This window comes from Paralichthys olivaceus, chromosome 3, assembly GCF_024713975.1.
Source record: "Paralichthys olivaceus isolate ysfri-2021 chromosome 3, ASM2471397v2, whole genome shotgun sequence".
Classification (NCBI taxonomy): domain Eukaryota; kingdom Metazoa; phylum Chordata; class Actinopteri; order Pleuronectiformes; family Paralichthyidae; genus Paralichthys; species Paralichthys olivaceus.
This window is the reverse complement of record NC_091095.1, coordinates 18776902-18801347: the sequence shown is the minus strand read 5'-3', so window position 1 is coordinate 18801347 and position 24446 is coordinate 18776902. Positions and strand designations below refer to the sequence as shown.

At 44.5% G+C, this 24446-nt stretch overlaps 1 protein-coding gene across 6 annotated transcripts; it reads right to left on the bottom strand.

Moving 5' to 3' along the window:
• Nucleotides 1-378: 378 nt before the first annotated feature.
• On the bottom strand, nt 379-23503 carry prrc2c (proline-rich coiled-coil 2C). 6 transcript variants are annotated; one of them, XR_002202474.2, is made up of 35 exons: nt 23090-23503; nt 17955-18124; nt 17639-17813; nt 17376-17485; nt 15575-15700; nt 15155-15453; nt 14397-14476; nt 14032-14177; nt 13824-13911; nt 13416-13599; nt 12692-13337; nt 12427-12599; nt 11268-11523; nt 10938-11148; nt 8412-10853; nt 7596-7759; nt 7334-7488; nt 6755-7241; nt 6543-6628; nt 6255-6449; nt 5896-6153; nt 5709-5801; nt 5460-5561; nt 5177-5348; nt 4777-4989; nt 4510-4631; nt 4264-4430; nt 3904-4135; nt 3704-3814; nt 3349-3516; nt 3155-3261; nt 2802-2928; nt 2463-2705; nt 1950-2352; nt 379-1829 (listed from the first exon to the last, which is right to left on the bottom strand). XR_002202474.2 is itself a non-coding variant. In XM_020080892.2 (34 exons), exons 2-34 carry the CDS (start codon nt 18067-18069, stop codon nt 2095-2097), a joined length of 8511 nt encoding a protein of 2836 aa, XP_019936451.2. In that variant the 5' UTR covers nt 18070-18124; nt 23090-23503; the 3' UTR covers nt 379-2094. The 6 variants fall into 6 exon arrangements, 5 of the variants coding, with proteins under 5 accessions (XP_019936451.2, XP_019936454.2, XP_019936455.2 ...); XM_020080892.2 differs by having other exon boundaries at nt 379-2352; XM_020080895.2 differs by having other exon boundaries at nt 379-2352; nt 3155-3255.
• Between the last annotated feature and the right edge of the window lie 943 nt (nt 23504-24446).

The window sequence follows — 24446 nt, the reverse complement described above, 5'->3', positions numbered from 1 at the left end:
ACTAAGTAATACTTGAATCAATAACACGCCTTGCAAAGATTTTCCACAGGGTTGAAAATCTAAGTGTTACAGGAGTCTTAATGATGAAGAGCTACAAAGACAGTTGATTTCATGAGGATAAACTAATATATTATTTACAGATTCGATTCTTTGTTTTTAATTAAATATACTTACACGCTATACTGTATATCCCTTTGCAAAGTTACCTCATCTGAAAGTGGTGCCTTGGTCATTCAATCTGAGAGGTTTCTGTGTTATAGTGCCATCTAGTGTTCAGATGTAATGCTGACTCTAGCTCCAATATAGAGCAACAAAAAGGCTTCAACTTAATTATGGAAAAGGCTTCAAGTAAAAACCAGGCCTAACTGGAAACACATCAACAGTATATTATTTTATTAGTTTCTGTAACCAAACCAAGAGAATGTAAATAAGACCGTACATCTTTTAATACAGCGATGAAACCCCTGTACAAGTACAACAAAAAAAACAAAAAAGAATTTAAAAAAAAACAAACAAAAAAAACAACAAAAATCATTACCCAACCTCCCTCATCCCTCCTCCAATGCAAGGACTCTTCCCCCAGCTGGGGTAGAGGTGTGGAGGACAGTCTCCCCACCTCAGGGTAGGGAGGCTGTACATTTCTGAAGGACCCTTGTCACCACAACTCCGAGATGAGAGCATTGTCGGTGGGACAGCCAGCCGAGGTGAGGCAGAGACAGAAAACAGCACTGATTGCTCTCATCAGTAAAGACAACATAAACAAAAAGTGTCCTTCTGCCCATCGTTTTCTTCGTTCTCTGTCCTGTTCTTGTCCCCCCCGTTAAATGTGGGGGGTTGACACATGCACACACACTCACACTGAAAAGTTGTCTATTGTTTTAACAATCAACTCTTCGCCGCTTCTATAACCTCTAAATAGCCCTATCCTGCTATATTCTAGCTAGGGGCACTGAAATCAGTCAATAGCAGCAGATCTGGGTGCTTTACGGTGAAGTGTGTGTGTTTGTGTGTGTGTGACAGCAAGGATGGGTGTTAAAGCAGTGAAAGGGTGTGTGACAGTAGCCCCTAAACTGGAACAGCTGCATGTAGTGATCATACATCATCCATGTAATCCTGTAAGTCCACTCAAAACCCTGCTGCCACGGCAACAGCAATCCAAAAGGCTGTGACATCTCTGCGCTGCTTTAACCTTTGGCTAAATATACAGGAGAGTCCAGATACGAGCTCCCTCCTGTTTCTACTAGAACCTGACACACACTCCAACACGTCAGTGATTCTCAGGCAAGGAGATGAGAGCAGAAGGCAGGAGAGCAAAGGCTCACAGGCAGACTAATCAATAAATCAATCTTTTAAGTCAATCAAATGCTGCAATTTTCACATTACCATTCTGATAAAACAAAAAACTTAACATAATAACCACATAATTTCTTATTTCACGTCTCTGTGCGGTGACTGTGGGTGAAACCGTTAAGGGAGTGTGTGCATGAGCACGAATCTCTGGATTGGTTACGATGGGTGATTGGGCAACAAAAAGTGTGCTTCACTACATACACTGAAGAAAGTTTGGACTACAAAAACATCTCTGATTCATTCTTTCGTTAACGAAACAGGTCTCTCCTATAATATGCACGATCCTATTTGGGAAAATAAAATAGGTACAGAAATCGAGAGCTATAAAAATGGCAAACTCAGCAGCAAATCTCATTTCAAATTTTCTCTCTCCAACTCTCCTCTTATCTACTGTCACAGTAGATTTCTGTTGAACAACTTGTGCAGCCATTTCGTCGGCATCTAAATATGATGGAAGAATCCAACTCAAATGCCCCAACCTACAGTGGGACAAGACAGGGGGAGAAAGAAGAGGAAGAGGATTATACATACATACATATATATATATATATATATATATATATATATGCAGGACAGTGCCTACTCTCAGTAACCACTACCGTTTAGATCTCTACCCAACTCATCCTCCTCCTCCAAATGTCCCCCAGGGCAGATATGAGGCGGTGACTGAGTGAATGGGGCTAGATTCTCTCTCCTCCTCTCTTCCATCCATTGTATTGTCATCTGAAGATGGTCGGGAGCTCGTTACTTGCCCTCTTCTGGTTTGATGGCCTGCGGTTTTATGGGGCCAGTCCGTATGGGCTTGGCCGTAGAGACAGGGGGTTTGTCAGAATCTGGGCGTTCGACTCCTGCCTGGTGGTTTTGGGCAGAGGTGTCGATGGAGGGTTTTCCTCCTTGATCAAGTCGAGAAGCTTTGCTGACTTGTGGGGCCTTAAGCTGTTGCTGTTGCTGCTCTGAGAAAAACTTATGAGTGGACTGGAGCACCTCAGCCCGCTGCTTTGCCTGGAAGGGGATAGAAGGAAAATACAAAGTTGGTCAATCCAGCCATCTCAGATTGGACAAATGAACAAATCAGAAAGGAATAAATAAATAAAAAGAAAATTGAAAAAGACCTTTAGGTCCTGTTCAGCCTTCAGAGCCGCCTGTGTGCCTCTGGGTACAATCGAGGGACCAGAGGGTCCTCGGGAAAGATGCTGGCTGTGCTGTGGATACTGGGGTCGGGGATGAGGCATTAGCCCACCACCCACATTCGCCGACATTGGAGGGCCCATGGGAGAACGCTGAACACCTCCAGCAAATGAGTTGGTATGAGGAGGTCGAACCAGAGGAGAAACTATGTTGGGCTGAGAGAGAATCTGAAAGGAAAAATAAATGCATCATTTAACATTCATTTTCTACAAAGGTGCATTTTACAAACAATCAAAATGCAAGCTATGTAAATAATAATATGCCTGTGGGTTGAACTGTCCAGGGAAGTGTTGCGTCATTCTCATCCCAGCAGAGTTGGGCTGAAACTGCTTCTGGTACAACATGCTGTTCATCTTACTGGACTGGCTACTAGGAGAGGTGGAGCTGGCCCTGCAGGCAAATGAGAAAGAAATATATAATCTTTTAAACAAGATAAATTACAATAAAACATGTGCTAGTGTGTTGACTTGGATTGTATCAACTCACAATGTGCATAATTTCCTTGCGAATAACGTTTGCCAGTTGTTTTGATACTTCTGTCCGTTTTTTGACATTTTAAGAAGTCCTGTTTGGTGTGTATTGTCAGTAAGTGTGAGGATGTGGTTACGGGTTGTACCTGTAATGACTGGAGGTCGGTGTTGTGCTCCTGGCACCGACAGGAGGAGTTCCAGGCTTCACATCCATCCCACTGCCAAAGAGTTTCAGATCCATTTCCATCTGCAGCTTATCAACACAAAAACATACACTTTTAAAAATCACAACCAACCGGTCTATTCACACAAGTCACAAATGCACACACTACGACAGTACCTTGCTGGTGGGTGGCGGCATCATGTTGTGGTTGGGGCCCATGATGCTGCGGTACGGCTGGGAGACTGGCGGCTGTCGGTTGATGTTAGGGGGCTGGGCCTGTGGCGGCGTGGGGGGCAGTGCCAGGAGGGGCTGTCCTCCACCCGAGCCAAAGTTTGACAGAGACAACTGTGAACGAGGCAGAGGAACTGTCACCTTGAGGGGAACCGAAGATTTATCTAACTAACAGAAAATTACGCTGTTCCACAATATTGAAAATTCAACAAATGTGGAAGTTTGATAACTGGTTAAATAAAGTAAGCTTTTCAAAAGGATTACAAACATTTAAATTCCATTATGTTTGCATGTATGTTACCTGTTGCATTGCTGAACTGGGTGACTGAGTGTTGCTGTAGTAGCTACTCTGGCCATGTTGTTGCACCTGCCCTGAATACATGTTTGAATGCTGATTCATCCCCTGTCGAGCCTGAAACAAAGACATGTCAGATGGAAGACGCACAGTGGGCTCAGTATTTTACAGTAGAGTGATATGTTTCCTGTGAGCGCTCTGGTTACCTGCAGCAGGTGTGTGTCAATGAGCTGGGAGCCTCCCATGCCAGAGGGCTGGTTGAGCTGCGGCTCAAACAGAATAGGAATGTGCTGGGTGGATGACTGCTGCTGATAGGCTAGGTTGGACTGAGGCTTGCCCAGCTCAGGTGCTTGCACACTGGCGTAGCTGTGCAGGGATGGTCCTGACAGCATCATGGAGGGCTGTGACAGGCTGTTCTGCATGAATGCCTGCTGAGACCTGAGGGAAGACACATCAGCAGGATCAGATGACAGGAACAATGGTGCCTCAGAACAGCGAGACTGGCCTCTCTGAGTTCTCTTCTCACAACAGAAACGCACAATGTCCTGCGGTGTGTCTTCTGTTACCTATAAGGCTGCAGCGAGGAGCTGAACAGATCTTGTGGCTGGGAGACTGGAGGTCCAGTGCCGAGTCCTAGCTGGGCCTGGTGTGAGTGTTGGTGTGTGTGTTGGTGCTGAGGCTGACCTTGCAGTGGAGCATAGATGGGGATGGGAATCTGCTGCACTGCTGTTGGCTGAGGTGGACAAACAGGTTAGTTCTGTCTTCATGGTGCAAGCATTTCTGCAGAGATTCTCAAAAAAGAAAAATGCTACCTGTGAGAGTCCAGGCTGGAAGCCCTGCTGTTGTGCCAGGGAGGGAGGAGCCAAGCGGGGGTGGGGGGTGCTGAAGAGGTGACTAGTGTCCATGTAGAAAGCTGGAATCTGAGCTGCAGAACCTACAAGAAATGACGTGTTAGTTATTACCAATAGACATGCACAGTTCTTTAAATATGAAACATAAATTATGAACTATCAGGGCTATAACATTTCCAATTTATGACACTGATTAAAATGCAGAAAACAGTGCCATGTTTCTCTCACCTGCTGCAGACTGGGAGACGTACACCTGTGGGGTCTGCTGCTGCAGGAGGGGGGGCACGCAGCCCAGCTGAGAGAAGCTGCTGCTACTGCTGCTACTGCTAGAGGACAAACTTCCACCCTGCAACTGTTGGGGCTTCACCTTGCAGATGTTTGGGGGGTCAGAGGCTGTGGTGGTCTTGGTGCTGAGGGATGATGTTGTATAGGTGCCAGATCCTGTGGGGTGGAGGTAAGCATGGTGCAGACAAGGAGTCATGAAGGGTGCATGTATACTACTGATGCACAACAGGAAATGCCAAAAGAAAAAGAAATCACTCACTTTAGTGTTGAAAAACAGCAGTGCGTCTATCAACAGACAATATGGAGGGAGATATACGCTACATGTAAGTAAAAATGTTGTTACCTGACAGTGAAGTGCTGGGAGTAACAGAAGCCACAGGGATCTGTGGCATGGAGGCCGAGGAGAAGGAAGAGTATGAGGATGCACAGGACGTGATGGGGGATGAAGAGGAAGTGGCCGGAGAATTCTTCTCCAGACTCGGGGAGTTTTCCCAGGCTTTACGAGCAGATTCCATCTGAACAGGAGACAGAGACACGTCAGCATTTAGGATCCATAAAATGTGAGAGAAAGGAGTTTTTCTTAGGGAAATGAATGCTTCTTGGAATATACTGTACTATCCGTGTACCTTTAGTGTTAGGTCAACAGTAGCAGGAGAGACAGTACTGAGGCTGGAGTTCTGCTGCAGGGTCTCTCGCCTAGGAAGTGGCAACGAATGGGGAAGTGCCACCTGAGACAAAAAAAGAAAACCCACAAAATGTTTCAATGTTGGGATTAAAAACATTTAATATTTATACACAACTGAGATGACTGATTTATTCAAATAAAAATGAAAGATGAACAAGGTTTTTTCACTAGTGTAAAGATGTCTACTCACATTTGCCACCAAACTTTCTTCTATTTTGTTGACTCCTGTGGGAACACTGTCAGCCAGTGAGGAGGAGGGGGCGGTGTAGTCAGTGACAGACTCCTGAGATGGAAACAAACATTTATAATCATAAACTTACTTATGTTATACTGCAAGTAAAGATAGTTGAGTGACAGTAATTGTGACAGTGACATACCTTTGAGTTACTGATGTAGTCTGCTGAGGGGACTGTGATCATGCCCTCAATGTCTCCTCCCAGCTCTGGTACAGCGGTGTCACTGGTGGGAGGACTGGAGTCTGTGGCTCTGCTGACGCCTCCTCCAGGAACTCCTCCCTCCATGCCCTCGCCTTCTCCTCCACGTGCATCTTTGGCCTTGCGGTTCTTAAGAGAACGCTCTTTGCCAATGGGACCTGGCTTGTATTCCTTGGTTTCCACTGGTTCCATTTCAGGAAGCTGGGGAGGAAATGAGATTAACTGTTTTGGAGTTTGTAGGGGAGTTTCACAAAACTAATTTGAACCTGGATTGTGTAAGCATGAGCAGAAAAGAGTGTTACCTTCTGTGTTTTGATTGGGCCAGCTCGAGGTTGTTTCTGTCTCTGTTCTTTGGGAGCAGGTAGTTTGTTTTCCAAGCCCGTCTCCATCAATGCTGGAACGCCATCACTGTCTGTGCTGCCTGCAGATGATGGTGCTCCAAACTGAATGCTGTCGATTGCCAACTCTACACTGCCATCAGCTCCTGGTTTCACACCCTAAAAATGAAAATGACAAAATATTTTATTTTCATGATTTATCATAGAGCAGGTGGATGTTGCAGTCACAAAAAACAGGGATCACATGCGTACCTCAGAGGAGACAGTGCCAGTAAAGGAGGTGAGAGGTTTGTTCCAGGCACTCACAGAAGGCGGCTGAGGAGGGCTGATTGGACCAACTGGAATACACAGATTAGATTTTTAGAAAACAGGCTGACAGATTCACTCCTGCATACAACGATTCATGATTAAAACATTTTTTTGATAAATCCATTCAAGTCATCAACATATACTTATTCACTCACGCTTCTTCACATCAGGAAGGACAGTGGAGCCAGCAACCTTGTTCTCCCACAGTTCTGTACCTAGAGTGCTGTGCGTCTGGGTGGGTGCGGGGGGAAGGGTTTTTGGGGTGAAATCCACAGCAGCAGGGGGGATAGTGGGCAGAGGAGCCACCGTTCCTTCCAGAGTCTGAGGGGATGCAGCAGGTTGGGTAGGGGGCAGGTGAGGATGCTGGGGGGCAGAAATGGGTGGCTGCTGTTGAGCCTGGGGAGTAGAGGCTGCAACAGGCTGAGGCTGTGAGGACTGTTGTTGTTGTTGTTGTTGTTGTTGCTGCTGCTGATGTTGTTGCTGCTGCTGCTGCTGTTGTTGTTGTTGTTGCTGCTGTTGTTGTTGCTGTTGTTGTTGTTGCTGCTGCTGCTGTTGTTGCGATGACTGTTTTTTAGCAAATCTTGGAGGCAGCTTTCCTCCTCCACCTCTGCTCTTCTCACCAGAGCCCTTTTTACCCCAGTTCTGTAAGAGTTGTAACTATATTAATACTATACTAAGACATACAGATCCTTCTCAATAAAGTAATACACTTCTGTCATATTGTATGTTCCTACCTGAGTTGTCTGCTCTTCCTTTTTCCGTTTCTCCTCATCCTGAAGGCGTTTTTGTTGCTTGCGGGAGACCACCTCTGTGAAGCCATCATCATTGGTGCTGGACTGTGGGTCCTCTGTGGTTGTGACCTCTGGGTGGTCATCAATGATCACAACACCTACAATGACCAGACAAGAAGAACATGTGTTTTTTAGACAACATGCATCTCGACCAAAGTGTAGATTCCAGGCTTAACAGTATCAGAGAATATATGTATTTACTTACTGGCATAATTGTTGAGATCAAACTGAGAAAGAGCATTCTCCTTGGGCTTCTTGGAGACCTGTTTGGTCTCATCTTTGCGACGGGCAGACTGCTCTTTTGTAGGTCTTTGGGCTGCTCCTCCAGCTGTTGGTGCTGCTGACTCTGAGTTCTGGTGGGCTAGAGGGCTGTTTGTGTGATACGTTGAGAGACAGAAGTAAAAATTGAGAATAATCAAAAGACACTGACAAACCAAAATGTTCATGAGAAAAACAATGTGGAGGTAAACAAGGCCTGAGAAACTTAGCATGCTCATGTGTAAAAATGTACTGACATGGGATTTGAACTAATACATCTCATATGCAAATGAAAAAACTATTCCTTTTTTTTTTTAAAACATCCTCTGACTGAAGTAAGAGAAAACAAAGAAACCACTGGACACGAAGTGTTGATGACAATAAAAGGAAAAAACATTTTCTCGTTGTTCAGGTAGTCTATAAATACCACCACACTGATGCCATACTTAACCAAAACATTTCAATGGCTAATTATAGTACACTAGAGGTTAATTAAAAACATATTCCAATCTTCACAGAAAATATTCACAGCTTACTGATGTACTGTATGCTGATTGTGCTCTATTATTATTTAGTGCAGTCATTAATTGGGCGGAATAGTAATTAACGATTAGTATACAAAAGGTTAATTGTGTGTGAATAAACCTGCCATGTTATTCTGCTGCACACAGTTCATTTAGTCAACTCCATTGTGCAAGTGTTAATGGAAGCAGACAGAGTAAATGCTTAACATAAGACAAAAGCCTGATTGTTTCCAACTCACCCTTTGCGCCCTGCTTTGGCCCCTCCCCTTCTCTCCCCTTTGCCCCCTGCGTAGCTCCGGCCTGGTTTGGCTCCACTGTTGCCTCTACGATTCTGTCTCTCCGTCGGCCTCTGACTGGAGAAACTCCTCTTGGCTGCAGGAGCACCATCACGTCTTTGAGTCACCCCTCCATCAGGTGGGCTTTTATTGGGGGTTAAAGAGCCCTGAGGGAGTGCAGGTGCCACAGCAGAGGCAGTGGTGGCTTCATTACTGGCCTCCGCTGCTCCTTTCCTCTCTTCTCGCTCTCTCCTTTCGTTGAAGTCGCTGCTTTCAGAAGCAGTCTCCCATTCCTCATTGGCTTGATCTGAAGAGTTCTGATTGGACAGGTCAGGGGACTTGGTACCGACCGCAGCGATTGTGGGGCTGCTGGTCTCAGGTAAGGGTGCTTCAATACTAGAGGGCAGGTCAGGTGCAGACATTGTTGCAGCCGCTTCTGCAGGCATGGTAACAGGGGTTCCTGGAGCTCTAGACAGGGTTGGGGAGAGGGATATTGGGGCAGACCTGGCAGCATTAGCAGGCAGTGGGGGTAACGGGGCAGGCAGACTTGAGGCTGTTTCTCCACTACCCAACACTGCCGCCTCCCGCTCCTTCAAGCGCCTGAAGCGGGGGGGTTTATCTTGCCTGGGGGGCCTTGCTGGTCGGGATCTACGAGGCCTTTCTCTGCTGCTCTGTGGCCCGTCCACAAATTTCTTGCCCTCAGACTTAGGTGGCCGTCGATCAGTGGGAGGATTGTCATATCTTGATCCTGACTCCATTTCCTCAGGCCTGAATGTCTCCATGGGTTTAGAGGGCCACTGAGAGGAGGACTCTCTGGGCATTGGCCGTCTAAGAGGAGCAGAGCGAGGGCCACCACGTTCCCTTGCTCCACCTCTTCTACTGTATAATCCACCTCTCCCTCGTCGAGAAGGTTCTCCTTTAGGAAGGAATCCTGGCTTGGGCCTACTTTCATCATCCCCTCTGAATCCAGCCTTTTCTCCCATGTTAGGAGGTCCAAAGCCTGGCTTGTGGGGCCCAGACCGGCCCTCGCCAGGCAGTTCTCGTCTTAGTGGACGGCTAGGTTTGGTGCTAGGTTCACGGTCAGAGGGTCCAGTATCACTGGCAGACTCCCTCCCACCTTCACTTTCAGAATCTGTATCTGAACCCCGTCGTCGTCTGCGTTTTGGAATAACCTCAAAGTCTGAGCTTTCACTGCGTGTTTCGCTTTCTTCCCTATTGCGAAAGGCAGCAGCACCTCCCACAGAAGGTAAATCAGAGCGTGACCGGGGCTCTCTGTAAGGGTACTCTGCTCGACTCCTGCCGCGACTCCCCCTGCCTCGACCACCGTAAGTACCTCGGTAGCTGCGTCCTCTAGAGTAATACTCCCCTCTGCCACGTCCTTTGAAACTTGAGTCAGCAGGCCATTCTCTATCTCTGTCTCTGTCCTTGTCCGTGTCCCTATCCCTCTCCCTCTCACGTTCTCTCTCTCTGTCGTCCCGTCGGTAGGCACGCGGAGGAAGATTGGACTCTTTCCTGGAAGGCAGCTTGGGTTCTGGATGTTTGTCATTGCTGGGTGGTTTGTCTGCTTTCTCCTCCTGAGAAGAAGAAGTGGGAGGCCCGGATGAAGGCTGAGAGTCTCTGACTCTCTGATGGCCAGCCGATGTTTCCTCAAGCTCTGTAGATTCTCTCTTCCCTTCACTCTGAGGTCTGGAACCCTCAGACAAAACAGCAGCTGCAGAAGGAGCTTTGGATGACTGATCTTTTTTGGATCTTTCTCCTCTTTCCCCTCTCTCGTGACGCTTCTCCCTCTCTTCTCTTTGCTCCCTCTCTTCTTTCATGTCCCTTAGGACAGGTTTCTTTATTGGCCCAGACCTGCGGACTGGTCTTTCCCCACCTGGTCCGTCTCTGCGTCCAGCACCTGATCTCCCGCCCCAGCGCAGCTCAGCTTTCTGCTTGCTGGGGACTGGCAGAGGCAGCTTCTCTTGTTTGTGTAACCCATCAGCAGGAGGTGTAGCCCTGTTGTTCGTCACTGAAGCCTGGGAGTAGAGTTCATTTTGGGGCTTATCTTCAGCTCTTTCACCTGTGTCCTGTGGGTCTAGTGATTTTGTTCCCAGGGGTAACCCATCAAACCTGGGCTCATCAAGCTTGAGGGAGTGACTGGAGCCCTGGGAGACGCTCCTTTGGAGCATAGCTTGACCAAGAGCCTCTACTTCTTCCCCACTCGGTAGGCCTGGTTCCTCAGAATCAAAAGCTGAGGCTACAGAGACCCTGTCTAGAGGCCCAGATGAGTCCTCTGGGCCCTGGGTAAATGTTGACAGGGACTCTGTAGGGTCCCGGAAGAAGTTACTCTTACGAGAGTCCAATGCACTGTGGTCCTGGGGGTATATAGCTGGGAGACCTCTATCCAGATCCAGACTAGAGTCGATTCTGTAAAAGAAAAAAATAGATGCATCACATGTTTAAAATAAAGGCTTTTATGTATGCTGATATTTTCTTCTAAATATCCTTTACCTCTGCTCCTTGGTATCATTGCGTCCTTTTGGAGGAGTTACAGAAGGTAAGGGCTCTGATTGTGGGTATGGATCTGATCCCCATACCATACGTGAGTCTGAGGGAAGGCCATGGTCACGAATTGGCCGGGTCAAGTGGTCAAAGGAGTCTGAGCTGGAGCTGGAGTTGTCACCAGGCTCTCTGCGCACAATCTGCTTTGGAGGCATCCGCCCTGAAAAGCATATGAGAGTGACTTTGAACAGGCAGTATGACACATTTAACGGCTCACTGATCATAAACCTACGCACTCATTCAGTAAAGTCTCCATGTATAATCAACATATCTCCCTACCAGGGTGAATATTAGTTGGTATGTCCATTGGAGGACGTCCTGACATCATGCGAGGGTCCATGTAGGACTGCATCATTAGCCAGCGGGGGTCAAAACCCATGGAGGCCAGGTGCTGGTGGTGGGGGCCCATAGGTTGATACATGGAGCGGTGTTGCTGTTGTTGCTGTGAAGTTGGAACAGCGCCACCACCTGATGGGGACACTGAGCCCCCACTCTGCTGTTGCTGTTGTTGCCATTGTTGCTGCTTCATCTGCTCCTAAAAGACCAAAGAGGAACAGTAAGCACATTAAAGTTAATTGTTTTTTTAGGATATATACAGTACAACATAGTTCATTATATTAAAAAAATATATAATTAAATCTCTAATAAAATGTATCCTATTGTTATGTACCATGCAGTGTGGCTCTTCTAGAGATTCAGGGTCTCATTTTGACATCATACCAGCAACAGTACACCTTTAACTAGTGTTTCAATGCCTTTATCTGTACATTATTCACAAACACATTAAAACATCATTTGAAGCGCAGATTGTTTTTCTGGTGAACACTCTTTTCCTCTCTGTGTGCATCGCTCTCTTTCTTGGCAGAAGGGTTAACTATGTTGTTAAATGTAAAAAGGGGCACATTCCTTATTTGGACAACACGTGTGTGAGCAGCAGTACATCTGTGATGCAGCTGACACATGCTGCACACCTAGTGTGACCCACGCACTAAATTGTCTTATGCAGGTAGCCTGAACCAACGCATTTATAAAATGTATCAAAATAAACATTTGAATAGTACTTAAAGCATTCAAATAGTACTGATTTTTGAATATCTAAACACTATTTGTTCCAACCCAAGCCTAAACATATGTGCTTTAACAACTGAAGACCCTCAAAATACTGCTCTCAGTACACCAATACCATTAGCCCCCCACATGCACTTCACACATGATTTGATCATCAGATTCGCAATGAAAAATGTGTAATTAACCATTCATTTTCTTTTCTTACATTTCTTATGTCGACTTTGACAATAAATGGAAGATCAAACTAATATTCAACATCCAAGTCCCCTTAAAAGTTATGAAAATAGCCCACTACTTACTGCCCCCCATTGATTTAACCAGCAACACTCAGCTCTTTGTAACCAAAGAAGCTGAATGTGGACACTCTTACCTGCTGTCTGAGGAAACGAGGTGGCAAAGATTTTTGAAACTGTTTGGAATAGCCTGAGGTGAGAGATGGACGCATAGCAGCAGCTGCTTCTCCTTCCAGCTGTGGGGGTGCCACAGGGACATCCTCACCACTTGGTGTGTCCATGTGAGGCAGAGACAGGTGGGGCTCATCCACTGCAGGAAAACAAAATCAATAGTATTGCCATTTATAACTGAAACCATGTATAATTTACAAACAACTCCCAGCTGAGGTTGAGCTGGCTCACCTCTGTTGTCCTCTATGTTGAAATAGTCTTGGATAGGCACTGTTGTCCTGTCAGGTTGGTTTTCCTCCATTAGGGGGGCGACCTCAGCCAAAGAGTTCTCTCCATCGCTCTGAGGTTCTGGAGCGACGATTACAGGTCTCTGGACGGGAGGGCTGGGCTGAGGAGGCAAGTGAACCTCCTCCTCTGCACTTGGTTCAACTCTCTCCCATTCTTGCTCCATCCTCTCTTTGTCTTCATCCACCTGCTCTGGGAGAGGAGCTTGCATGATTGGTGCTTGCGATTGTGAAACTGGGACCAAAGGTACAGGACTGGATACAGGAGCGGGAGCTGATAAGGGGGCAATCTCATGGGCAGCTCCTGCCTCATCGGCAGTGGACTGAGCAGGGGAGGATTTGCCCTCAGTTGCCTGGCGGTGTTTTTCATTGAGACGTTTAAGTTTTTCTGCACAGGCCGCAAGCCTCTGTTCTTCCATCCGCCGCTCCTCTTCCTCTCTCCTCCGCCTCGCTCGTTCAACAGCTTCAGAAACCTCTGAAGGCTTCTTACGCTTCTGTCTCCAGGCGTCAGAATCCTCATCGGCACCAGGTGCTGATGCAGGTTGTGGCTTGTTCCCACGGGGAGCTGCTCCACTAACAGAACGACTCCCACCCTGGAGATTAAAGATATTATTAACAACACAGGCTCAAATTGCTGCTAAATTGATCAGTGTGCACTTGTCCAGCTTTACCTGGTAGTCTTGTGAAGCAGTTGATTTACTGTACTGCCCCATACTGCCAGGTGATGGTGCTCTGGGATCTACGTTGTCTGCCCTTGAGGTCTTATTGCCCCCACGGTCTTCAGACCCCTCCTTCCATCCCTCCTGACCTTCTGTTGGCCGAGGTCTTATACGTTCAACTTTCCCCATCCAATCCCTGAATAACAATGTCAACATGGATTAGAAAAAAAAAACAGGTTCTTCCAACTGGTTTCCAAAAGTTCATGATAAAAGTGTAGTTTTATGGAAACTTTCTGCAGGTAGGATATCAAAAAATATAAGAAATGTTTTGGTAGAAGAGTAATGCAGGTTTATACATACATAATAAGGACTCAATTGGCTAAACAATGCATGTTAAAATGTTAGGCTCAAGATACTCACCAGTTTTCTCCTTTTTCTTTATTAGCTTGGTTTTCCTCATCATCACTGAAGTTTAGTTTCTCTGTGTAGTCCACCTCCATCTGAGCTCCTGGAATGAGAAAGAGACAGGATTGAGGTTCGATGTTCACACCAGGAGAAGAGGTTATCCATCGTACAATAGTTCTGATAATTTTAACACTGTTTTCATAAATAATGTACAGTAACTGACCTGCCCAGCCCTCATCAGTGTCAGTGTCCAAGTTGTCCAGCTCCTTCAGTTCTGTAGCACTGATGATTGAGGGCCTGTCTGGGTCCAGGAGCCAGGACTGAGGGGGAGGCTGCTGGGGTCGTGCTGAACGAGAACCTCTGACACCCCAACAGAGAAGAAAGGAGAGAGAAGGTAATTAATGGACGAAATGAAAGTACTAGAATGTAAAGGTAGTGTCATCAGTCTGACATGTAACAAACTGTGAATAAAATTAAACTGACTAACTACTTTGTTAATTATACAGGAAGAATACAATTAGCAGTTTGTTAAATGACAAAATGAAAGACAAATCAAAAATGTATTGATGCATTAAGATGTGGACTCACTTTGCTCCATCTTGTGGTACAGGGTATCTGAAGTTTCCCTGCCCGGGGCTTACAGACATTTGAGGATAAGCGTGGAACATCTAAAAACACATCACACAGGATAAGGACAAGATAAAAACTACAACTAGATTCTGTGAGGCCAGAAATATAGTTCTTTAAACCATACGTTCACATAGAAAACCAGCTTGTAACTAAAGGATCCCTCTGGAGGGCAGAGACTTCAGACCGTACACAACCACTGGATGCATGTTGTAACAAAAATGGTGACACTTTTTATATTATGTGTAAAATTGGTCTCAGTTGACAAAATTCTGTGGCCCGCTCAGACTACTGATTACTGGTGCGCATATTATGCCATTAGCCCTGTCCTTACTTGTTTTTCTGCAGTGCACAGACGTAACAGTCTCCGATTTATTTTATTAATTTTTGCAGGTTTCTACATTGACTTCTAAAAATGGTTCTGATCATAACCAGGAATTTTGACAAAAATGTTTGTCACTGCCCAGTGGAAAACCCGAATAGATAGACTTCGTCTATTAGCTTGTCTTTTTTTAAAATTCCCCTACAATTCATATGCTTAATGCATCTTGCGTATGCATAGTGTTATTTTCTGATAACGGAAACATCATAAACTCTAAACTAATGCAGGTTATGTAAGGCAGCCATCATCGGCACTTAGACCTGCCTTTAAATACAAGTACATTGCTGGCTTAACTGTAAAATTCGAGTTCTGTCTAGAATATTAAACTGTGACTTACATAGGGTGGCATCATGCTCCTGAAAGCAGGATCAAAGTGAGTTGGCACCCCAGCAGGAGGTTGCTGCCCCCCATTAAGTTTAGGCTGTGGAGGGCCAGTGGAGGGAGGCCTCTCCCTACCATCCCTTTTCTCCCTCTGACTGTCAGCGGTTATGTTTCTGCCAGGTTCATCAGCTTCTGCGGGTGGTGTTGTGGTACCAAGGCTTGTACTTCCCTCCTCTGGAACCCTGTTCTCCATCTCAGGGGGGCTGGGAGCAGTGTTCAAATTCCTGCCTCCACCCTCCCTCCAACTGCCAACATCTACCAGGACAAAGAGAGAAGAAGTATTTTTGATTTTGAACTTGGGGTTCCTGAACACTAGGGACACAGAAACTTAACAGTGAACACTGAATGATATTTATGTGCATGAGTGTGGCTGTACTTTGAGGTCTGAGGCTGGGGCCAGGTCCATAAGGCTCCTCCTCTTGACTGTCATCTTTCTCTGCCTCACCAGCCGCTTGCAAGCTGGGAAACTCCTGGTGAAAATGGCTGCTCACACGAGGAGCTCCTGCACAACACAAACGCATGATTATTAGGGGTGTAAGGGAACACACACAAAAAAAAAAAAATCACGGTTAGGTACACATCTCGGTTTTGAGGTCACAGTTCGGTGCCTTTTCTGTACGTTTTAGGTACAGAGGAAACAAGGAAAAGAAAACATTTAACTGATTTTCTATGTATTTTTATTCAACCCTGGTTAACTATGGCTGTGTCTTTCTTTCAAAAAGTAAAATTACAAAAAAACATTCTCATAAATAAATATCCATTAAGGTGCAGTATGTAAAAAATTATCTGTACTTAAACTGCACCGTTATTGTATTGTATGATTATTGTCATTAAATATATGTATTTTCATTTTTTTAATTCAAAATAATGAACTACCACCACCACATAGTTTGCAGAGAGGGTTTGATGCCCTGCTGGTACTAACAATGTCTCCACTGTGGACATTCTCACTCTAGGAACAGAGGTTTATAAAGGGCTGGTGTGACTTGCTGGCTGAAATGCGAACAAGAGGGTACTTGGTAAGGGGCTCGATTACTTTCAGCGTGTGTTTGAACCCTGCACTCTCAAAAACAGAGAACGGTGGCATTTCCGCTGCTATAAAAACACCTGTGACGCTAGTTATTGCATGACAGTCTGAATATTCTTTCTTGTCCCACTAATGTTAGTATTATTCCCAATGTTAGTGGACTTCACTCTAGTGATGCCGTTTCTAACGAGTTGGCATGATCGATGTGCTACCAGCAACATATCCCATAACAGTTGCGCATTTTCAGATTTTATATGATTCACTCGTCTAGAATTGTAAAAACTATGATGTCTAACTATGGTGTGCTGCCTCTTGCAAGTCACGTAATACACACCCCTGTCGCGCTCTCTCTCTCTCTCTCTTCCTATTAACCATTACAAATGTAGCTGAGCATGTGAATTCACCTGTACTGAAAGGTAATAGTATAATAAGGACATGAAGAATGTGGCTTGAACCAGGACATGTTGAAACTAGTCAACATATCGCTCCCATAACAGAACTACTTCCACTGCTGACCCTTCAAAATAAAACTCCCACACAGATACACAGCTTATGACAGAAAACACAAATTTACCAACCTTCAACAATAAGGCAACTAAATAAAATAGCTTACATAAATTGCTTTTAAATAGATAAACAACTATATATCACTTGTTGTGAGTGTTTTTTCTTCTATATTATCGATAATCGCAAAAACCGTGATATTTCCTAGGAAAATCGTGGCACCAAAATTTCATATCGTGACATCCCTAGGTGTGTGTCTTTTTCCTTCTGCAGTATCAATAATATATCTTAGAATATCGTGAAACCGTGATATTTCCTCTGACAATAACCGTGATACCAAAAAACTAATATCGTGACTTCCCTGGTCTTGCAGAGCAGCACTGACAGATCTAATCCCCAGTTGATGTACAGTACCACTTCCAGCCTATCGGAACATTTATCAGCTATCAAATGGTCTGCATTCCATTAAGACAGCTGGGTGGTGTAAACAAGTTATGGATATTCATTCTGTTTGTTAGGTAGAAGTAGAAATTTTACCTTACAGTGTCACCTTCATTAACATCAAGTGGAACCACAGCACCATAACAAAGGTAATCTGTATTTTATTAATAGGTGCAAAAGGGGAGCGTGTGGAGAGGATATTTACCATCAGGCTGTGTCTGCTTGCTGCTGGCCCAGGATCGGCTGCTCCCGATAGACAGCTCCGGTGGCTGGATCACTGCTGGTTTGCTTTGCGGTGGGGGCGTATCCTGTTGCCTGTGGCACATAAGACACTCAGAACTTAATAATAATATAATACTTGATCTAATTTAGACATCCTATTATTCTATTGAGATTAGCTTTAGCAAATGGGATGTCACCTTGTGTATTTAAGCACATAAACACACATGCACAAGTTACTTAACTTACCTCTCTCCCTCTGCCTCGGTACGGGATGCCCAGCCACTACCGTCTTTGGGGACAATATTGACGTTGGGGTCGTTTCCCTTGTTCTCTGCCTTCAGGCTGGGCAGGTTGGCTGGAGGGGGCATGCGCCGACTGGCAGCAACTTTGCCCAGACTCTGGAGCCCATGTCTGGCAGCCACTGGGATGAAGAAACAGCAAAATTAAGGTTTTAACAATATCAGGCCAGAAACTTGATTATCCTTTTGAGTTGATTTGACATTGCCTTGATCAACTGAATTTACAGTTCTCTCATTAACTACTGTTAAAGGTACTTGATTACCTGCAGTCTTCTGGGTTTCCAGAGATTTGCCCTTGTAGGTATTGAAGAGGCTAAGGGTTGCATACTTTGTTTTGCCATCCTTTGCCTTGGTGCTCTGCCCTGACTTCTCTGACATTTCGCTGGAAACTCATCGAGTCTGGTCCTTTGGCCTTGCCTCCAGAACCAGCCTCCTACAGAGCAGAGAGACGAAAATGAAAACTATGAGGAAACAGTTTTTTGAATGTCAAAAAAAATCCCCATTTGTTAAAACACTGGAATGTGAGCAAACTCATCTTATTCTGTCTAAGCCCATGTACAACACCATTTGCATTTTTATATCATCAACCCACTTTGTTTATTTCACCTTGGTGGCTCTCAATGTGTGTGCATTAGCATGCAGCCCCAGCTTGTGACAAGTGGCTGCGTAACATCTTAGATGTAACGTTTAAGCAGTGTTTTACATTAATAAAATGTTAATTTGTTTAATTAAATACTTTTTGTGGTGTCAACTCCCATTTTTACACCACGACTAGTTGTGAACTTACTTAAATAGTGCAAACTGTATATGATGGTGATGTTGAAAGAGGACAATGACTAGATTTGGATCAGGATCTTGAGTAAGCCTGTCAGTTTAATTTGTATAATTATTATGTAAGTATTTTGGATATACAATTAAGTTGGAAGACCAAATGACTAGGTGAGTGGGGGGCAGAAGGGAAATGATGCCTAATTTAGGAAACTGAGGGTTGGCAAAAAAGTGAGTAAGAGTGAGCAGTACCAAGGACAGAGCATGTTTGGGCAGCAGTGTCTATCCTGAGTCACACAGAGGTCATTTATTATTAATGTAGCAGTGGGGGAACAGTGTCCGTGTGTGTGTGCGTGTGTTGGGGAAAGCTGACAGCTCTGATGAGCTCAGTCTTGAGATGTAACTTGGCCTTGAAACTCTTTTGCAAAGTAACATCCAGTTAAAGGGAAAGCCACGTCTTTCAAAGAGCCTGGATGTCATTTTGTAAAACAAATACAATTTTACTTCAAACTGTGACATTAGGATCCAGACTGGTACTTATTTTTCACTTTAAATAGTATGGTGATAATAACTGTGATGCTTGTCTATACAGCTCCATATTACTTGGACCTGACAAAATTGAATCATTGACACTGTACATTATTGCTTTGTGGGATTAAGTGTCTTCTGGAATGAAGATGTTGCCTTAACTGTAAATATGATAGTATATACTGTACGGACACTGGAAAGTGGCTGGCCCAGCTAAAACGTGTTTCTGTGTATATGTTGCAAGTGTCCACTATGTCCATAGTAGTGCATGCTGACATTTTGATGTTATTACAATTAAGAAATCTGAAAATAAAATTTTCAGATGAAATTGTTTTTTACAGAAATGTCAATGTGGGACACTGAAGCTAGGCACAGACACACTACAGACAATTTTCAAATTCATAGGTGACATCACAAAATTTGTGTTTTCACATCTCTTGTTTCAGCCTTGCAGTCCAGCAAACAACTTGCTGACAACTTGCAGTTACTTGTTCCGTCTGAACACATGCATGTTGATTTGTTTACACCATGTACACTAGAACAATAAAAACACAAAAAAATTGATCTGGATAAAGTCATTGATACAAATCCAGGTTTAATGAGGCTTCTATGTTTGGCAGAGCAGACTACCAGAGGTCTGTTGGAATAATTAACACAAAACTGTCAAGTGAAACAGTTGCATTCATCGTCATCGAAAATCAATGTTAAAAGAAAATAGTCTGGTGCAGCAGTTTTGCTTGACAGGAAGGAAGACTATTTGAATCCAGCAAGAATAAAGCACTCCTGTAAATTGCATCAGTGGAGTGAGTCTACCAGAGTAGAACAGAGATTTACTTTGTTTTGGTGGCCAGTCCAGGCACATGTGCATGTTAGGTCAGGCCAATCCCTCCTCATTCGGACTGGCAGAGATGTAAACGAGACACACTGACATGTCTCTTTTCCTCATCATGTGTCTTTTAGAGCAAACACTGTATGCACACCTGCCCACCGCAGTAGTGTTAAACCCAAAACACTACAATTACACCTTACTTTCATACACACAGAACGTCTATCTATATAAGTAGGCTAATCTTTGCCAACTAGCTGCTCGTCATCATGGAAGTGTGCTGTGCTTGAGGAAGCAGTGAACATAGGCCTGAAATAAGTTATAAAAATACATTTACTGACCAAAGCGTCTCAAGCGAAGGCTCAGACACCAATGAGAGCACATCCTGCAGATGAGATACGACTGATCCACCTCACTGGTCTGCACACCAGCTAGCTGGAGCAATTTTTTGGCTCTCCTGTACACATGTTAACTTTATTAAGTTGTTCATTTATAGGCTGTTTTCACTGGGTTTCACTAGATTGTAAAGGCAATATGTTGCTGAGAATGCTGAGGGACGAGGGATCTGTGGTAGGTGAGGCTTTTGTTTTGATTCTGTGATGAGTGAGTGCAAAATAGTGTGCATAACTCTGGCCATCAGTGGGATAAGGGATGGATTAGGGTGTGTTTGAAGAATGGGAAAACAGGAAGAGAACACTGATACAAGGAAAACTAGTCCAGATGAAAACAGTACTACTTCCTGTGTGCACAGATGACAAAAGTATGTTACCTGTCCAATAATGCCAGACCACATTCGGAGGTTGTCTAGGCCATGTGTCCACATTATTTTAGCAGGGTGAATGCGAATGTGGTCCTACTCAACTGATGCCATCTACGTGAGTGGAAATATGTGCACATACACGTGCCTGAGGAGTCATTTAAACTCTGGCAACAGGCTATCAAGCCATCATCTAGGACACATGGATGTCCCAGACAACATTCAGAGGTTGGGATGCGTGTGACCACATTCTTTTAGCTGTGTGAGCACAGATGCATCCTGGGCCACATTGATGGACCTCCTACTCAGCTGACAAGTCTCTGACTCGCTGCAGTTTCATTAGGAACTGAAAATATTTTACACTTACACTCAGTGTTTCCCACACTTTGATTTGTGGGAACATTAACAATACCAACATTGATTTTCACTTACTTTTGAAAATCAATCCTCAAGATAAAATGGTGTAGAGCGTTGATTATATCAGCTTTGCTTGTTTCCGCTCTCACACCTGTACACTCAGACTGGCTAAAATCAACAACATCTGGTCTGGACACAGAAATAATGTACAGGTGTATTTGCATATGGAGCAGTGAAAAGAGATCCAATCAGTGGTAACTCAGGACGCATGCAAAGATGCACACCTGTGATAAGATTGTTTAAAACAGATTAACATAAAGTTCTTAACATGGCCATACATACACTGAAGGCAAACTGAAGGGGCCCTGGACTACACTTTTGAAGTGTTGTCAGGTGAATGTGACAGGGGGGGCAAGAAAAAGATAGAAGATTTGTCAAGCACACAAAGCATTACAGCTCCACAGTCCCAATCTCCAGCACAACCCTTCACCCCTGCAACTACTTCTGCAAAAAAAAAGTTTTTTAAGAATATTCCTCACAAAATTTAGGCTGACAAAATCTCCCATGCATCAAATCTAGTGGCCGGTAAAATGACTTTTTTCCTGCCATGTTGGCAAGGCTTTACAGCAAGAAATCCACCATCCTGCATAACAATATATTAGAGATTATCTCATCAATTTAGTGAAATATAAGCCTCAGAGCACTAACTTAAAGATGTGATAGGAGGTGAAAAACAATCAAGCCACCTATATTCACTAATTCTGGACTACATGACCAGGCCTTTAAAAAGAAAATACATTATATCCAGTACTTGAACTGACAGCACACTGACATCTACCTACTAATCTTCACTTGGATCAAGATCAATGCAGGGGGATCCAGAAATTAGCTCTCCACCGCTGCTTACCATTTTTGGCTCAATGTTATTCATTGGCATGCAAAGCTTAGAAATATCGTGGGGAAAAAACTGTTGAGGATTGGAAGACACTTAAGATTATTGTGGTGCTCCAGCACCAGGCCATCAATACCACTGAGATGGTCTCCCTTGGGACTTGCTGATGATTTCACTAAGCACATGAGAAACTGGAGAGTGGCCATGTTTTCATTACCTTAATGTAACATTTCTCCACATAATAATTAATTTGTGAGGGCCAACTCCAGTTTGAGATATACGTTTGGGACCAATTAAGGAAACTTAATGAAGCTGTATATAAAATGCTCATTTTAAACACAAATCCATCCATGTTTAAGTCTGTATATTGTGAGGAAAATGAAAGGATCTTTTTTCTTTAAATCAAAGCCTGAGCTTTCCAGTAGATACTTCCACCTTCAGATGTAGATCTCTGATACAGCCATGTTGCTGAATGGCCGATCAATAAACTACTACTTCAATCAATACATGTCTGAATGGCCTCCCTAAAACGAGCCAGATGTGGACCCATTTGTAATGGATGCATATGTAAGAATACCACCATGTTGCCTGGTGATAATTTCCTGCAAATAGTTTATGAATCACGCAAGTTTTTCACAGCCCAACTATGACAAAGCCCTGAAAACAGCCACACAATAAAAAACGTGATACTTTAAGATCACATGTGTTGGATAAGCAAGAAGACAGTATGACTTGGAAGGAAATTACTGAGCTCTGTCCACATGACTCGTCGATAGAGACGTGATCATAACGTGATTCGTCGCAGGAACGTTTCGTCCCACTAAAGACAAATCTTTAAGTGCTGTGGTATCGTGTCTTTTCAGCAAATCACTATCATTGATAAATGTGCAGGCCACCCCTGTCCATGGATCAAACTGCTGGTGGGCAGGGTGGCTCATACCGGCTGAGAGCAGAGGCCCTGTGTGCCCCGAACTCAGCCACACCGGGCTCAAAAAACACGTTCGCTGCCTTGGAAGTAAGAACTTAGAAACTTCCCAATCCGAGCAGCAACCCTGATTATATGATGTATAATGTGAAACATGGTGCTCTTCACGAGCAGGCCGCCCGCTCGCGTCGTTCACAGAGTTTCGTTTCCCTCTGGTCGCCATCAAACCCACTTCCAGCCCCTCAGTGGCCACAGCATGCTAACCAGCTAGCGTGGAGCGAACACCAACACATCACCTGCCTTTGAAATCTCCAAATGTTCACCTCTCGTGACACTCACACCCACCTGCCACCGCCGGTGCCTCCTTTGTGTTTCTCGGTTCCTGTGCGGCCCCACTTGAACCCCGGTGTCGGCCTGGTTTGCGGTGGAGGAAAAGTGTGTCTCGCCGGCGGATTACAAAAGCTGGCTAGCCCGCTAACCCAGTTCGGGCTAAACGATGGTTAGCTACTTAGCTCGTCGGCTTCCAGCAAACCGCTCTCCACATGCACGGCTCCCGTCTCGTGGCTCCTGCGCCGCTTCGAGCCGCCGCTTTATCCTCGTGTGTTCGGCCGTCACTGCGGGAAACCGGTTTAGGTCGTCCCGTGTTTCCGTGTCTGTCCCCACCCGTGAACTCGCGCCAGACCGTATTTCTAGTTGAGTGAGGCCCCGCTCGCGCCGCGGCCTGTCGCACAATCAAAGATGGCAGCCCGGAGTTGCCAGATTTATGCAGTTTTATCCCCCTCTCACAGCCTCTGAGCCGCCGTGCAGGTGCCCCCTCACACGAGTTACCATCACCATGCACAAAAAACCTTCTGGTTTCATGTTGACATTAAAGACATTACAATGATAGAACTGTGCTAAAATAGTGTTAGAAATGAGTGTATACTTGACCTCATAAAGATGAGCGCATTATACTTTTAATAACATTTTTGATCACAATTTCTTTTCAGTGCACACATTTTGTTAGAGATCTGACAGAAAGTGTGATATCAAACACATGTCAACAGATATTTCTCTAGATTTAAAACAGTGACTGCTAACACCAACAAGAAGAAAAAGCTGGACACAAACACTCAGTTGTTGATGTTGTGGGAAAAGTCGAGGGGTCAAAAGTTTTGATCATTCCAAGGTTTTCCTCAATTAACCTGATGCTTTTTATAGCCAGTCATTGATGACACAGCAGTGTAATTGCTTAGATATTTAGCTTCGATTTAAAAAAAGAACTAGGAATAATAGACAACTACAGGCAGATTAACAGTAAGTAAAACATAAATGTACGTGTTTATAAAGTCACAATCACCCTGTAATATTTGTATTATATCATATTGTGAAAATATTTTGGTGTTAGCCAGGGTAATGAATCTACTCTATAAGTACTGGGGGTCTGTCTTTGACTCAGGAGCATGTTGTTGCCATGTTAATATCAGATGTATGCTGGTTAGAATCCCACGGACTCATTTTGTGGTTGAGGTGTATAGCAGAACATATTGAGTGTATTTTGATGTCTAGAAATGTAATCAATACATCCACACTAGAAACACACATGGTTGGATTAACAAAACACATTTTCAAATAAATTACAAATATTTTGTATTTATTGTCAAATATAACCTTCGACATTCCTGTAATGTCATTCACACCATAGAAATATCACAACCTGGCA